Source organism: Heterodontus francisci, chromosome 5 (genome assembly GCF_036365525.1).
Source record: "Heterodontus francisci isolate sHetFra1 chromosome 5, sHetFra1.hap1, whole genome shotgun sequence".
Classification (NCBI taxonomy): Eukaryota; Metazoa; Chordata; class Chondrichthyes; order Heterodontiformes; family Heterodontidae; genus Heterodontus; species Heterodontus francisci.
The window spans coordinates 6,988,867-7,005,160 of NC_090375.1; the positions used below are offsets into that span (position 1 = coordinate 6,988,867).

A 16,294-nucleotide genomic window follows, 5' to 3' on the forward strand; every position below is an offset into this window, starting at 1 on the left:
TGTGTCATCAGCAAATTTCCCAATCATGCCTCCCATAAGGGGCGACACAGTGGCGCAGTGGTTAGCACCGCAACCTCACAGCTCCAGCGACCCGGGTTCAATTCTGGGTACTGCCTGTGCGGAGTTTGCAAGTTCTCCCTGTGTCTGCGTGGGTTTCCTCCGGGTGCTCCGGTTTCCTCCCACAGCCAAAAGACTTGCAGGTTGATAGGTAAATTGGCCATTATAAATTGCCCCTAGTATAGCTAGGTGGTAGGGAAATATAGGGACAGGTGGGGATGTGGTAGGAATATGGGATTAGTGTAAGATTAGTATAAATGGGTGGTTAATGGTCGGCACAGACTCGGGCCGAAGGGCCTGTTTCAGTGCTGTATCTCTAAATCAAAAAAAAAATCTAAATCACATTTAAGTCCAAATCATTAATATATTCCTCAAACAGCAAGGGACCCAACACTGAGCCCTGTGGGACGTCACTGGAAACAGCTTTCCATTCACAAAAACAGTAGTCATCGGCTACTATCCTTTGTTTCCTGTCCCTGAGCCAATTCTGGATCCAACTGACCCATTCCCCTCTATCCCATGGGCTTTCATTTTACTGACCAGTCTGTCATGTGGGATTTTGTCAGTATATCCTGCCGATCAATTTTCACCCCATCCGTTATCTCTACCAACTCCGCTGGTACTGATTTTGTCAGCATCCTCTTCCTTAGCAACCACCGATACACAGTACTCATTGAGTATATTAGCCTTGCCCTGTGATCCACCCTGTCTCTTACTACCCACTTACTATTTATATACCAGTAGAAAATTTTTGGTTTCCTTTTTACGCTACCTGTTCTAACATTCTCTCTTTGCCAGTCATAGTCTCCTCTTCACTTCCCCTCTCAACTTACTGTACGTGGCCTGGTTGTTGTTTGAAATTAGGAAACCCTTCTATAAACAAAAAGTGGTAGAAGTTTGAAATGCTCTTTCGCAAATAGCAATCGATGCTAGATCAATCGTTAATTGTTTTTATTCTTACATGTGATGTGGGCATTGCTGACTCGGCCAGTAATTGTTGCCCATCCCTAATTGCCCTTGAACTGAGTGGCTTGCTAGGCCATTTCAGAGGGCAGTTAAGAGTCAATTACATTGCTGACTTTCTGGAGTCAATGTAGGTCAGACCAAGTTAGACTGGCAGATTTCCTTCCCTAAAGGACATAAGTGAACTAGTTGGGTTTTATGACAGTTGATAGTTTCATGGCACCATTACTGATGCTTTCAGTTCCAGATTTGGACCTGTGTTCCTGGTGCATTAACCTGGCCCTCTGGATTATTAGTCCAGTGACATTACCACTCCACTGCTGTGGATAGGTCAGGGAACAGAACTCCTACTGGAGTTGATATATATTTGTCAACCAATTATTAGGGATATAGGGCAAATGTGGGTATATGCAGTTAGGTCGTAGATCAGCAATGATCTCATTAAATGGGGGAATCGGGTTCAAGGGGCTAAATGACCACCTCCTGTTGCTATATTCCTTTGGTGGACAGGGAGCCAGTGTTGGTCACCGAGGGCAGAAATGGTGGCAAGTAGGTCACAATACAGGCGGATGGTTCAGAGAAATTGGAGTGGAGAGGATGGAAGGACAAGGAGAGTATAACTCCCTCAGTACTGACCCTCTGACAGTGCAGCACTTCCTCAGTACTGAACCTCTGACAGTGCAGCACTCCCTCAGTACTGACCCTCTGACAGTGCGGCCCTCCCTCAGTACTGACCCTCCGACAGTGCAGCACTCCCTCAGTACTGACCCTCTGACATTGCAGAACTACCTCAGTACTGAATCTCTGACAGTGCAGCACTCCCTCAGTACTGACCCTCTGACAGTGCAGCTCTCCCTCAGTACTGACCCTCTGACAGTGCAGCACTCCCTCAGGACTGACCCTCTGAGTGCGGTGCTCCCTCAGTACTGACCCTCTGACAGTGTGGTGTTTTGTCAGTACTGCATTGAGTGTGTTGGCCTGGATTATGTGCTCTAATCATGGATTGGCCCTTGAACCCACAACCCACTAACCTGAGATGAGTGTAGCAGTAATCAGCCGTGAGAGTGAGTGACAGAGGCGGGTAATGTTGCCGAGGTTGAAGGAAATGAAGCAGGTGATGGAGAGAGTGTGACGCCCATTACTTAGCTTAGGGTCAGACACGACACTCAGTTTGCAGTTGGTTTTCTACAGCTTGAGGAACTAGTCAGGGAGTGAGGTGGAAAGGGGGTGCAATTTGTGATGAGCCCCAACAGCAAGGGCTTTGGTCTGGTCTACGTTTGGCTGAAGGAAACTTGATGTGAGTCAGGCAGTCTGACTGCATGAGGCCGACTCGCTGGTTATGAGGTAGAGCTCACTGTGATCAGCATATCTCCACCTGTAGAGGTTGGGCCCTTGTCTGCCAATGGTGTCAACAAGGGGCATGTGTAATTGAGGAAGAGGAGGAGGGTGTTAGATCTTTGAGTTGGTGCAGTGACAGAAAGAGCAGCTATCACTGGAGAGGATCAGGCTACAATTAGTATGGGGAGAATGGAACCAAGTGTGAGCATTCCTTCAAGCTGGGCAGTGGGGAAGAGAATTTGGAGGAGGGTGGTGTGCCCGATCATGTTAAGGTCTGTCGGGAAGTCGCAGAACGATAATTCATCAGATTTGGTTCCTTTATTTAGAGTCAGAAAGGGTTCCTGAGGATAGAACTCTGCAAAGGTTGTTCACACCTTTAGGGTGTAGAGTTTGTGTGATGTAAAAAAAAAGTCCTGGGAGTAATAACATCATGTTGTTCCCTTTACCTCTTCACTGCTTATATCTTTATGTGTCTCCAGTCTCCCTTTGTCTGTTCGTGTCACTGTTTCCCTCCCTTATTCTGTTTCTTTCCCTCTATATCTGTCTCATTCTGTCCGTCTCCTTTTTTCACCCTATTACTCCTTCCCTCATTTGTCACTATGTTTCCCTCTTTCTGTATCTCACCCTCTATCCCACCATCTGTCTCTCTCACCCCCGCTCTCTCTGTCCCACACACTCTCTCTCACCTGCGCTCTCTCTGTTCCGCTCTCTCTCTCTCTCACCCGCGCTGGCGCGCTCTCACCCGCGCTCGCTCTCTCTCACCCGCGCTCGCTCTCTCTCACCCGCGCTCGCTCTCTCTCACCCGCGCTCGCTCTCTCTCACCCGCGCTCGCTCTCTCTCACCCGCGCTCGCTCTCTCTCACCCGCGCTCGCTCTCTCTCACCCGCGCTCGCTCTCTCTCACCCGCGCTCGCGCTCTCTCACCCGCGCTCGCGCTCTCTCACCCGCGCTCGCGCTCTCTCACCCGCGCTCGCGCTCTCTCACCCGCGCTCGCTCTCTCTCCCCCGCGCTCGCTCTCTCTCCCCCGCGCGTGCTCCCTCTCCCCCGCGCGCGCTCCCTCTCCCCCGCGCGCGCTCCCTCTCCCCTGCCCTCCCGCCCTCTCTCTCTCGCCCTCCCACCCTCTCTCTCTCGCCCTCCCACCCTCTCTCTCTCGCCCTCCCACCCTCTCTCTCTCGCCCTCCCACCCTCTCTCTCTCGCCCTCCCACCCTCTCTCGCCCTCCCACCCTCTCTCACTCGCCCTCCCACCCTCTCTCTCTCGCCCTCCCACCCTCTCTCTCTCGCCATCCCACCCTCTCTCTCTCACACCCCCTCTCTCTCTCACCCCCCCGCCCTCTCTCACCCCCCCGCCCTCACTGCCTCCCCTCTCAAGGTCTCTATCTTCCTCTCACCAACTCTTTCTCTCTCACTGTCACAGTCTCTCCCTCGTCATCTCTCTCTCTCCATCTGTCTCTGTCTGACTCACCCTCTGTGTCAGCCTCCCTTCCACTCTCTGTCCCCATTTCTTTCCCACTCTCTATCTTGCCCTTTCTCAGTCCTAGTTTCCTGATTGTTCCTTGACATTCTTACTTTGCTGGGGACCCCGACAGAGGAACAGTGGCCCTCAATGACCAAACTACCTGATTACAAGGTGAATGAAGCTTTCCTGCTGGATTCTGCCTAAACCTCCTCGTGAGAGGACAGTTTACATTAGAATGGATCTGAAAGAGTGATTTGATGGCAGTGTTTAAAGTACAAAAGGACTGTTTCCAGTGATTGAAGCAGAGACCATGTTAATATGTTTAGATGGGCTGAAAGAATATAGAGGGATATAGGAACAGGGCAGGACTTGGGGTTGGGATTAGGAATACTGCTTGCCTGTAGTTTTACAGATCAGCCCAAGACTCGGCTTGAAACTGAACTTCTGTGGAACAGGAATCTGAGGCTCCCAATCCTCAGGGTTCCAGAACAAGGGGAGGCAGAAGAGTATCGAGATATGGAGTAAAGGGCGCTGTATGGAGTTGAGGTACAGATCAACCATGATCTCATTGAAGAGCAGAACAGGCTCGAGGGGCTGAATGATCTCCTTTTGTTTTGGTGTCCCAGCAAGAGTGGGAATGGGTGAGATATCAGCCACTTACTGAGCTGATTGTGTCTGTAACTGGTTGAATAAAGAGAAACTGAAGAAAAAGTCATACATAAATATATGGAGAACGACAAAAGGGAGTACAAAGAGGTTGGAAAAGAAGTCAAAAATACTGATGAAGGCAGAGAGGAACTATTTGTCTGGAGGATAGACACCAACACTGACTAGATGGACCAAACGGTCTGTTGTAATTTCTGTGTAATTCTATGATCACCCTCCTGCGTCTGACCTTTTTTCTTTGATCTCCTCCTGTGTTAATACTCTCCTTTGATTCCCACTCTTGTCCGTCCCTTGGAATTTTAATGGAGTTTTTTCCCCATTGAAAGGATTTTGGGATTGAATTAAGTGTTGAGTTTTGAAACAAAGTGAACTTGTGTAAGTTTAAAAGGGGAAAGCTGTAAACTGCAGGGATTGAAGATGCATGGTTATAACAGACGGGCCAGTTTGTGAAACGTCGCTTCTCGCCATCTGCCTCATTGATCTAGTAAGGCTCAAACCAGGCTTCGTAGCTAAATTGGCCCTCATTCATTTTGAGAACAACAGGTTATGGACTTAACACAGCTCAGGTTAGGAGGAAAGTTATCCAGTTTTATCAACAGGCTTGCTGCCCAGTCCGTATTGGGGTTAATTCAGTCCTCCGCCTGGCTGGACACAGGATTTAAACAGGATTATATTGTTAAGGAGAGAAGTGAAAGAAGTGGGATTTGCTTTGATTTTTACTACGTAGCTCCATTTGTGTCCACTTGCGTGTCAGTAACAAAGCAGTTTTCCCATTCATATCCAACTTCAGTCGCCTTTCGAAAAGATTGGAGAAGTGCATGTGTGGGCCACATGCTATCTTGTTCAGATCACAAGGGAGTCCTGTTGTCGCATCCACATTATGTTATGTAGTTAGACATTGGGTAGATGGGCACACTGCAGAACATAAGGTACTTAGACCACTTGTGAGAGAGTGCCCAGTATGCTATCCCGAGAGAATATTTAAGGTGGATGACATCACCTGTCTCCTGATTGATTTCTCTCCTCTTTTTCTCTCTCTCTGCCGAGCTCTACCTTCCTCTCGTACCCTGGTTTCCCTCGAACCCTATAGTTTTCTCTAATTTTGTCTATCAATTTCTCCGGGTCCCATTTTTTTTAACCCTCTGTGTCTCACTCTTTCCCTCTCAGACTTTCTCTTCCCAGTTTTTATCTTACTCTAGCTTCTCTCTCTCTTTATCGTTCTCTATCTTACTCTTTGTCAACGCCCCTCTGTGTTTTTCAGTCTCTCCTGGTTCTCCTTCCTCTCTCATCTTCTGCCTCAGTCTTCCACCTCTCCCCTTACCCTCACCCTGTCTCCCTCCTTCCTGCTCCCTGACACCCACTTCTCTGTCACCCTCCCTCCCTTTCCTGGTACCCCCTTCTCTCTCACCGTCCCTCCCTCTCCTGGTTCCCCCTTCTCTCTCACCCTCCCTCCCTCCCTCTCCTGGTTCCCTTTTCCCTCTCACCCTCCCTCCCTCTCCTGGTTCCCCTTTCTCACCCTCCCTCCCTCTCTTGGTTCCCCCAACTCTCTCACCCTCCCTCCCTCTCCTGGTTCCCCTTTCTCTCTCACCCTCCCTCCCTCTCCAGGTTCCCCCAACTCTCTCACCCTCCCTCCCTCTCCTGGTTCCCCCAACTCTCTCACCCTCCCTCCCTCTCCTGGTTCCCCTTTCTCTCTCACCCTCCCTCCCTCTCCTGGTTCCCCCAACTCTCTCACCCTCCCTCCCTCTCCTGGTTCCCCTTTCTCTCTCACCCTCCCTCCCTCTCCTGGTTCCCCTTTCTCTCTCACCCTCCCTCCCTCTCCTGGTTCCCCCAACTCTCTCACCCTCCCTCCCTCTCCTGGTTCCCCTTTCTCTCTCACCCTCCCTCCCTCTCCTGGTTCCCCTTTCTCTCTCTCCCTCCCTCCCTCTCCTGGTTCCCCCAACTCTCTCACCCTCCCTCCCTCTCCTGGTTCCCCTTTCTCTCTCACCCTCCCTCCCTCTCCTGGTTCCCCTTTCTCTCTCACCCTCCCTCCCTCTCCTGGTTCCCCTTTCTCTCTCACCTCCGATCTACTTTCTTTGCTGTGGTCTGCCTCCGCTCTAATACCTCCTATATAAATCTTTTTCCCCGGCCCCCTCTGCTCAACACCCTTGCTCCCCTTTGCTCCTCCTCTCTTCACCCGATCTCTTTACCCTTGTGCCCCTCTGTTCTCTCTCTCTCGCACATTCTTCCTCACCTTTCCCCACCTTCCTCGGTCGCTGTCTTCACCAACTATCCTTTCTGCTCCTGTTCCGTTTCCTCCCCCTCTCTTTCCTTACCTACCCCCTCTCACTCTGCCTGGTCCCTGATTTCTCTCTTCCAACCTGCCCTTCTTTCTGCTCCTAACTCTCTGTCTCATGACTAAGGCCCTCTAGTCAAGAAGAGGGGGAGACAGAAAACAGGTAACTATAGGCCAGTTAGCTTGACATCTGTCGTGGGGCGGTATTAGAATCGATCATTAAGGAGGCCATAACTGGGCAGTTAGAAAAACTCAAAGGTAATCGGGAATAGTCAGCATGGTTTTGTGAAAGGGGAATCATGTTGGATTTCCAAAAGGCATTTGACAAGGTGCCACATAAAAGGTTATTGCGCAAAGTGTAGTGGGTGACATATTAGCATGGATAGAAGATTGGCTGGCTGGCAGAAACAGAAAATAGGAGCAGGTGTCGGCCCTTCGGGCCTGCTTCGCCATTCAAAAAAGATCATGGTTGATTGTCTAATTCAGTACCCTGTTCCCACTTTCTCCGCAGGGTTCTGTGCTGGGGCCTCAACTTTTTACAACTTATATCAATGACTTAGAAACTTACACAAAGATAGGTAGAAAAGTATGTTGTGAAGAGGACATAAGGAGCTTGCAAATCTATATAGATAGGTTGAGTGAGTGGGCAAAAATCTGGAAGATGGAGTATAATGTGGGAAAATGAAGAATAAAAAAGCAAAGTATTACTTAAACGGAGAACAACTGCAGAATTCTAAGGTGCAGGGGGATCGAGGTGTTCTAGTACGAGTCACAAAGCGTTAGTATGCAGGTACCGCAAGTCATAAAGAAGACTAATGGAATGTTATCCTGTATTACAAGAGGAATTGAAACTAAAAGTAAGGATGTTATGCTTCAGTTATACAGGGTATTGGTGAAACCACATCTCGAATACTGTGGGCAGTTTTGGTCTCCTTATTTAAGGAAGGATGTAAATGCGTTGGATGTGGTTCAGTGGAGGTTTACTAGATTGATTCCTGGAATGAGCGGGTTGTTTTATGAGGAAAGGTTGGACAGACTGGGCTTATTTTCACTGAAGTTTAGAAGAGTGAGGGAAGACTTGATTGAAGTTTGTAAGATCCTGAGGGGTCTAGACAATGTGGATGTGGAAAGGATGTTTCCTCTTGTGGGTGAATCCAGAACTAGGGGGCACTGTTTTAAAAATTAAGGGTCGCCCTTTTAGGACAGAGATGAGGAGAAATCTTTTCTCTGAGGGTTGTACGACTTTGGAACTCTCTGCCTCAAAAGGTGGTGGAGGCGGGGATATTGAATATTTTTAAGGCAGAGGTAGTTAGATTCTTGTTAGGCAAGGGAATCAAAGATTATTGGCGGTAGATGGGAATGTGGAGTTTGAGACACAAACAGATCAGCCATGATTTTATTGAATGGCGGAGCAGGCTGAAGCGACTGAATGGCCTACTTCTGCTCCTAATTCGTATGTTAGTATGAGCAATGTGTCCCATTCCCCTGTGGGGTGGAGTCTCTGTTTCATTAAGTAAGATGCAGCTGCTCCATAGCTGTGGTGTGAACTGTGATATTGAGCGTTACAGGCCTGGTCCCAGGAGACACTTCAGGCTTGTGCTCAGTTCACTTGGCCTCAGCACACCTGGGTTAGTGAGCTTGGATTATAAACCCTAGAGATGAGCAGGGCCAGCGCCATTGAGGCAATACCTGCACTGCAGGAGGGGAGGGGAGGACACTGTTGAAGACTTGCTAATAACTATTTTCTACATGATTAGCCTGTGTTTGTTTAACTGCATGTCTGATATAATTCTCCATCCAGTACAATCCCTGCACTCTTAGAAGGCCATTTAAAATCAATCCCTGACTCTGTGTTCTTTTCCAGCCCTATCCCATGTATCCTGCAACAACATCTTTACTAAATGTCGTTCCGAAACTCAACACTACTGGGCGAGATCTGCTCCAGGTGAGCGACACTGGAGCACCACCCATGAGAGATCAGTCATTAAAATTGTATTTGTTAACTTAATCTCTGACAAAGTAGTGGATATCAGCTCACTGATGCAACTCTTGCCTCTGATTGAGAAGCTTGTGGCTTCAAGCAGCCCCCCCTCCAGTGATTTCATAGAATCATAGAATGTTGCTGAATAGACACATTTTGTTGAAACTTTTCGTCTTGCACTCATCAGGACAATTCTCAAGAATACCAATGTAAGGGAAACAACAAATTTATACTGTATGAGAAGAGAGTGCTGATTGATAGAGGCGTTGCCATGGAGAATGCACCAGTTTATGGTGACTGACAGTTAACTGCCAAGCTTTGTTTATAATTTAAACCAGGCAGCTTGACTCTGATTGGTCAAGGCATTGCCCTGAGGAATGAACCAACAAATAGCTGTCACTTATTATGTTTAGCTGAAGCAGGCACAGTGTGTGTACACGTTCTTTCTGTCTGTGAAGAACAGGGCCCTGTGTATTAATATATGTAGCTTCCACTATGTTCAACTGCGCCACACTGCGAGCCTAACCGATAATCTTAAATTGGTTGTCAGCATAATTATTAGCACACAGAGGATTATTTAGCAAATGTTGTCCAATCGCGGAATCACATTTAATGTTGAACACTGTGTTTTCAGTTTTGCAGGCATGGGCTGGTTGGGTACGGCCTGTACCTTGCCCTTTGCGAATGGAGGGTCAGTACTGAGTGGGCGCTGTACTGTCGGAGGGTCTGTACTGAGGGAGCGCTGTGCTGTCGGAGGGTCTGTACTGAGGGAGCGCTGCGATGTCGGAGGGTCTGTACTGAGGGAGCGCTGTGCTGTCGGAGGGTCAGTACTGAGGGAGCGCTGTGCTGTCGGAGGGTCAGTACTGAGGGAGCGCTGTGCTGTCGGAGGGTCAGTACTGAGGGAGAGCTGTGCTGTCGGAGGGTCAGTACTGAGGGAGCGCTGTGCTGTCGGAGGGTCAGTACTGAGGGAGCGCTGTGCTGTCGGAGGGTCAGTACTGAGGGGGCGCTGTGCTGTCGGAGGGTCAGTGCTGAGGGGGCGCTGTGCTGTCGGAGGGTCTGTACTGAGGGAGCGCTGTGCTGTCGGAGGGTCAGTACTGAGGGAGCGCTGTGCTGTCGGAGGGTCAGTACTGAGGGAGCGCTGTGCTGTCGGAGGGTCAGTACTGAGGGAGAGCTGTGCTGTCGGAGGGTCAGTACTGAGGGAGCGCTGTGCTGTCGGAGGGTCAGTACTGAGGGAGCGCTGTGCTGTCGGAGGGTCAGTACTGAGGGAGCGCTGTGCTGTCGGAGGGTCAGTACTGAGGGAGCGCTGTGCTGTCGGAGGGTCTGTACTGAGGGAGCGCTGCGATGTTGGGCGGGAGGTACTGAGGGAGCGCTGTCTGAGGGTCAGTACTGAGGGGGCGCTGTGCTGTCGGAGGGTCAGTACTGAGGGGGCGCTGTCTGAGGGTCAGTACTGAGGGGGCGCTGTCGGAGGGTCAGTACTGAGGGAGCGCTGTGCTGTCGGAGGGTCAGTACTGAGGGAGCGCTGTGCTGTCGGAGGGTCAGTACTGAGGGAGCACTGTGCTGTCGGAGGGTCAGTACTGAGGGAGCGCTGTGCTGTCGGAGGGTCAGTACTGAGGGAGCGCTGTGCTGTCAGAGGGTCAGTACTGAGGGAGCGCTGTGCTGTCAGAGGGTCAGTACTGAGGGAGCGCTGTGCTGTCGGAGGGTCAGTACTGAGGGAGCGCTGTGCTGTCGGGCGGGAGGTACTGAGGGAGCGCTGTGCTGTCGGAGGGTCAGTACTGAGGGGGCGCTGCGCTGTCGGAGGGTCAGTACTGAGGGAGCGCTGTGCTGTCGGAGGGTCAGTACTGAGGGAGCGCTGTGCTCTCGGAGGGTCAGTACTGAGGGAGCGCTGTGCTGTCGGAGGGTCAGTACTGAGGGAGCGCTGTGCTGTCGGAGGGTCAGTACTGAGGGAGCGCTGTGCTGTCGGAGGGTCAGTACTGAGGGAGCGCTGTGCTGTCGGAGGGTCAGTACTGAGGGAGCGCTGCATTGTCGGGCGGGAGGTACTGAGGGAGCGCTGTCTGAGGGTCAGTACTGAGGGAGCGCTGCGTTGTTGGGCTGGAGGTACTGAGGGAGCGCTGCGCTGTCGGGCGGGAGGTACTGAGGGAGCGCTGTCTGAGGGTCAGTACTGAGGGAGCGCTGCATTGTCGGGCGGGAGGTACTGAGGGAGCGCTGTCTGAGGGTCAGTACTGAGGGAGCGCTGCGCTGTCGGGCGGGAGGTACTGAGGGAGCGCTGTGCTGTCGGAGGGTCAGTACTGAGGGAGCGCTGTGATGTCGGGCGGGAGGTACTGAGGGAGTGCTGTGCTGTCGGAGGGTCAGTACTGAGGGGGCGCTGTGCTGTCGGAGGGTCAGTACTGAGGGAGCGCAGCATTGTCGGGCGGGAGATACTGAGGGAGCGCTGTGCTGTCGGAGGGTCAGTACTGAGGGAGCGCTGCGTTGTCGGGTGGGAGGTACTGAGGGAGCGCTGTGCTGTCGGAGGGTCAGTACTGAGGGAGCGCTGTGCTGTCGGGCGGGAGGTACTGAGGGAGCGCTGTGCTGTCGGAGGGTCAGTACTGAGGGAGCGCTGTGCTGTCGGAGGGTCAGTACTGAGGGAGTGCTGCGTTGTCGGGTGGGAGGTACTGAGGGAGCGCTGTCTGAGGGGCAGTACTGAGGGAGTGCTGCGTTGTCGGGCGGGAGGTACTGAGGGAGCGCTGTCTGAGGGGCAGTACTCAGGGAGCACTGCGTTGTCGGGCGGGAGGTACTGAGAGAGCGCTGTGCTGTCTGAGGGTCAGTACTGAGGGAGCGCTGTGCTGTCTGAGGGTCAGTACTGAGGGAGTGCTGTGCTGTCCGAGGGTCAGTACTGAGGGAGCGCTGCGTTGTCGGGCGGGAGGTACTGAGGGAGCGCTGTGCTGTCGGAGGGTCAGTACTGAGGGAGCGCTGTGCTGTCGGAGGGTCAGTACTGAGGGAGCGCTGCGTTGTCGGGCGAGAGGTACTGAGGGAGTGCTGTGCTGTCGGAGGGGCAGTACTGAGGGAGTGCTGCGTTGTCGGGCGGGAGGTACTGAGGGAGCGCTGCGTTGTCGGGCAGGAGGGACTGAGGGAGCGCTGCGTTGTCGGGCAGGAGGGACTGAGGGAGCGCTGTGCTGTCGGAGGGTCAGTACTGAGGGAGCGCTGCGTTGTCGGGCAGGAGGGACTGAGGGAGCGCTGCGTTGTCGGGCAGGAGGGACTGAGGGAGCGCTGTGCTGTCGGAGGGTCAGTACTGAGGGGGCGCTGTGCTGTCGGAGGGTCAGTACTGAGGGAGCGCTGTGCTGTCGGAGGGTCAGTACTGAGGGAGCGCTGTGCTGTCGGAGGGTCAGTACTGAGGGAGCGCTGCGTTGTCGGGCGGGAGGTACTGAGGGAGTGCTGTGCTGTCGGAGGGGCAGTACTGAGGGAGTGCTGCGTTGTCGGGCGGGAGGTACTGAGGGAGTGCTGTGCTGTCGGAGGGGCAGTACTGAGGGAGTGCTGCGTTGTCGGGCGGGAGGTACTGAGGGAGTGCTGTGCTGTCGGAGGGGCAGTACTGAGGGAGTGCTGCGTTGTCGCGCGGGAGGTACTGAGGGAGCGCTGTGCTGTCGGGCGGGAGGTACTGAGGGAGCGCTGTGCTGTCGGAGGGTCAGTACTGAGGGAGCGCTGCGTTGTCGCGCGGGAGGTACTGAGGGAGCGCTGTGCTGTCGGAGGGTCAGTACTGAGGGAGCGCTGTGCTGTCGGAGGGTCAGTACTGAGGGAGCGCTGTGCTGTCGGAGGGTCAGTACTGAGGGAGCGCTGTGCTGTCGGAGGGTCAGTACTGAGGGAGCGCTGTGCTGTCGGAGGGTCAGTACTGAGGGAGCGCTGTGCTGTCGGAGGGTCAGTACTGAGGGAGCGCTGTGCTGTCGGAGGGTCAGTACTGAGGGAGCGCTGTGCTGTCGGAGGGTCAGTAGTGAGGGAGCGCTGTGCTGTCGGAGGGGCAGTACTGAGGGAGCGCTGTGCTGTCGGAGGGGCAGTACTGAGGGAGCGCTGCGTTGTCGCGCGGGAGGTACTGAGGGAGCGCTGCGCTGTCGGAGGGTCAGTACTGAGGGAGAGCTGTGCTGTCGGGCGGGAGGTACTGAGGGAGCGCTGTGCTGTCGGACGGTCAGTACTGAGGGAGCGCTGTGCTGTCGGACGGTCAGTACTGAGGGAGCGCTGTGCTGTCGGGCGGGAGGTACTGAGGGAGCGCTGTGCTGTCGGAGGGTCAGTACTGAGGGGGCGCTGTGCTGTCGGAGGGTCAGTACTGAGGGGGCACTGTGCTGTCGGAGGGTCAGTACTGAGGGGGTGCTGTGCTGTCGGAGGGTCAGTACTGAGGGGGCGCTGTGCTGTCGGGGGGTCAGTACTGAGGGAGCGCTGTGCTGTCGGGCGGGAGGTACTGAGGGAGCGCTGCGTTGTCGGAGGGTCAGTACTGAGGGAGCGCTGTGCTGTCGGGCGGGAGGTACTGAGGGAGCGCTGTGCTGTCGGAGGGTCAGTACTGAGGGGGCGCTGTGCTGTCGGAGGGTCAGTACTGAGGGAGCGCTGTGCTGTCGGGCGGGAGGTACTGAGGGAGCGCTGTGCTGTCGGAGGGTCAGTACTGAGGGGGCGCTGTGCTGTCCGAGGGTCAGTACTGAGGGGGCGCTGTGCTGTCGGAGGGTCAGTACTGAGGGAGCGCTGCGTTGTCGGAGGGTCAGTACTGAGGGAGCGCTGCGTTGTCGGAGGGTCAGTACTGAGGGGGCGCTGCGTTGTCGGAGGGTCAGTACTGAGGGAGCGCTGCGTTGTCGGAGGGTCAGTACTGAGGGGGCGCTGTGCTGTCGGAGGGTCAGTCCTGAGGGGGCACTGTGCTGTCGGAGGGTCAGTACTGAGGGAGTGCTGCGTTGTCGGGCGGGAGGTACTGAGGGGCCGCTGCGCAGCCTGAGGGGCAGTACTGAGGGAGTGCTGCGTTGTCGGGCGGGAGGTACTGAGGGAGTGCTGTGCTGTCGGAGGGGCAGTACTGAGGGGGCGCTGTGCTGTCGGAGGGTCAGTACTGAGGGAGCGCTGTGCTGTCGGAGGGTCAGTACTGAGGGGGCGCTGTGCTGTCGGAGGGTCAGTACTGAGGGAGCGCTGTGCTGTCTGAGGGTCAGTACTGAGGGAGCGCTGCGTTGTCGGAGGGTCAGTACTGAGGGAGCGCTGTGCTGTCGGAGGGTCAGTACTGAGGGAGCGCTGCATTGTCGGGCGGGAGGTACTGAGGGAGCGCTGCGCTGTCGGAGGGTCAGTACTGAGGGGGCGCTGTGCTGTCGGAGGGTCAGTACTGAGGGAGCGCTGCGCTGTCGGAGGGTCAGTACTGAGGGAGCGCTGCGTTGTCGCGCGGGAGGTACTGAGGGAGCGCTGTGCTGTCTGAGGGGCAGTACTGAGGGAGCGCTGCGTTGTCGCGCGGGAGGTACTGAGGGAGCGCTGCGCTGTCGGAGGGTCAGTACTGAGGGAGCGCTGTGCTGTCGGGCGGGAGGTACTGAGGGAGCGCTGTGCTGTCGGACGGTCAGTACTGAGGGGGCGCTGTGCTGTCGGAGGGTCAGTACTGAGGGGGCACTGTGCTGTCGGAGGGTCAGTACTGAGGGAGCGCTGTGCTGTCGGAGGGTCAGTACTGAGGGAGCGCTGTGCTGTCGGAGGGTCAGTACTGAGGGAGCGCTGTGCTGTCGGAGGGTCAGTACTGAGGGAGAGCTGTGCTGTCGGAGGGTCAGTACTGAGGGAGCGCTGTGCTGTCGGAGGGTCAGTACTGAGGGAGCGCTGTGCTGTCGGAGGGTCAGTACTGAGGGGGCGCTGTGCTGTCGGAGGGTCAGTGCTGAGGGGGCGCTGTGCTGTCGGAGGGTCTGTACTGAGGGAGCGCTGTGCTGTCGGAGGGTCAGTACTGAGGGAGCGCTGTGCTGTCGGAGGGTCAGTGCTGAGGGAGCGCTGTGCTGTCGGAGGGTCAGTACTGAGGGAGAGCTGTGCTGTCGGAGGGTCAGTACTGAGGGAGCGCTGTGCTGTCGGAGGGTCAGTACTGAGGGAGCGCTGTGCTGTCGGAGGGTCAGTACTGAGGGAGCGCTGTGCTGTCGGAGGGTCTGTACTGAGGGAGCGCTGCGATGTTGGGCGGGAGGTACTGAGGGAGCGCTGTCTGAGGGTCAGTACTGAGGGGGCGCTGTGCTGTCGGAGGGTCAGTACTGAGGGGGCGCTGTCTGAGGGTCAGTACTGAGGGGGCGCTGTCGGAGGGTCAGTACTGAGGGAGCGCTGTGCTGTCGGAGGGTCAGTACTGAGGGAGCGCTGTGCTGTCGGAGGGTCAGTACTGAGGGAGCACTGTGCTGTCGGAGGGTCAGTACTGAGGGAGCGCTGTGCTGTCGGAGGGTCAGTACTGAGGGAGCGCTGTGCTGTCAGAGGGTCAGTACTGAGGGAGCGCTGTGCTGTCAGAGGGTCAGTACTGAGGGAGCGCTGTGCTGTCGGAGGGTCAGTACTGAGGGAGCGCTGTGCTGTCGGGCGGGAGGTACTGAGGGAGCGCTGTGCTGTCGGAGGGTCAGTACTGAGGGGGCGCTGCGCTGTCGGAGGGTCAGTACTGAGGGAGCGCTGTGCTGTCGGAGGGTCAGTACTGAGGGACCGCTGTGCTGTCGGAGGGTCAGTACTGAGGGAGCGCTGTGCTGTCGGAGGGTCAGTACTGAGGGGGCACTGTGCTGTCGGAGGGTCAGTACTGAGGGGGTGCTGTGCTGTCGGAGGGTCAGTACTGAGGGGGCGCTGTGCTGTCGGGGGGTCAGTACTGAGGGAGCGCTGTGCTGTCGGGCGGGAGGTACTGAGGGAGCGCTGCGTTGTCGGAGGGTCAGTACTGAGGGAGCGCTGTGCTGTCGGGCGGGAGGTACTGAGGGAGCGCTGTGCTGTCGGAGGGTCAGTACTGAGGGGGCGCTGTGCTGTCGGAGGGTCAGTACTGAGGGAGCGCTGTGCTGTCGGGCGGGAGGTACTGAGGGAGCGCTGTGCTGTCGGAGGGTCAGTACTGAGGGGGCGCTGTGCTGTCCGAGGGTCAGTACTGAGGGGGCGCTGTGCTGTCGGAGGGTCAGTACTGAGGGAGCGCTGCGTTGTCGGAGGGTCAGTACTGAGGGAGCGCTGCGTTGTCGGAGGGTCAGTACTGAGGGGGCGCTGCGTTGTCGGAGGGTCAGTACTGAGGGAGCGCTGCGTTGTCGGAGGGTCAGTACTGAGGGGGCGCTGTGCTGTCGGAGGGTCAGTCCTGAGGGGGCACTGTGCTGTCGGAGGGTCAGTACTGAGGGAGTGCTGCGTTGTCGGGCGGGAGGTACTGAGGGGCCGCTGCGCAGCCTGAGGGGCAGTACTGAGGGAGTGCTGCGTTGTCGGGCGGGAGGTACTGAGGGAGTGCTGTGCTGTCGGAGGGGCAGTACTGAGGGGGCGCTGTGCTGTCGGAGGGTCAGTACTGAGGGAGCGCTGTGCTGTCGGAGGGTCAGTACTGAGGGGGCGCTGTGCTGTCGGAGGGTCAGTACTGAGGGAGCGCTGTGCTGTCTGAGGGTCAGTACTGAGGGAGCGCTGCGTTGTCG

General features: G+C 55.5%; 1 protein-coding gene across 1 annotated transcript in view; it reads left to right on the top strand.

Annotated features, from left to right (window-relative positions):
• cdk5 (cyclin dependent kinase 5) overlaps positions 1–16,294 on the top strand; it is a 106,886-nt gene that overhangs the window by 65,265 nt on the left and 25,327 nt on the right. The window contains exons 10-11 of the mRNA XM_068031062.1: positions 3,924–3,984; positions 8,616–8,696. Coding sequence (XP_067887163.1) covers positions 3,924–3,984; positions 8,616–8,696 — 142 coding nt within the window. The remainder of the gene's footprint in view (positions 1–3,923; positions 3,985–8,615; positions 8,697–16,294) is intronic.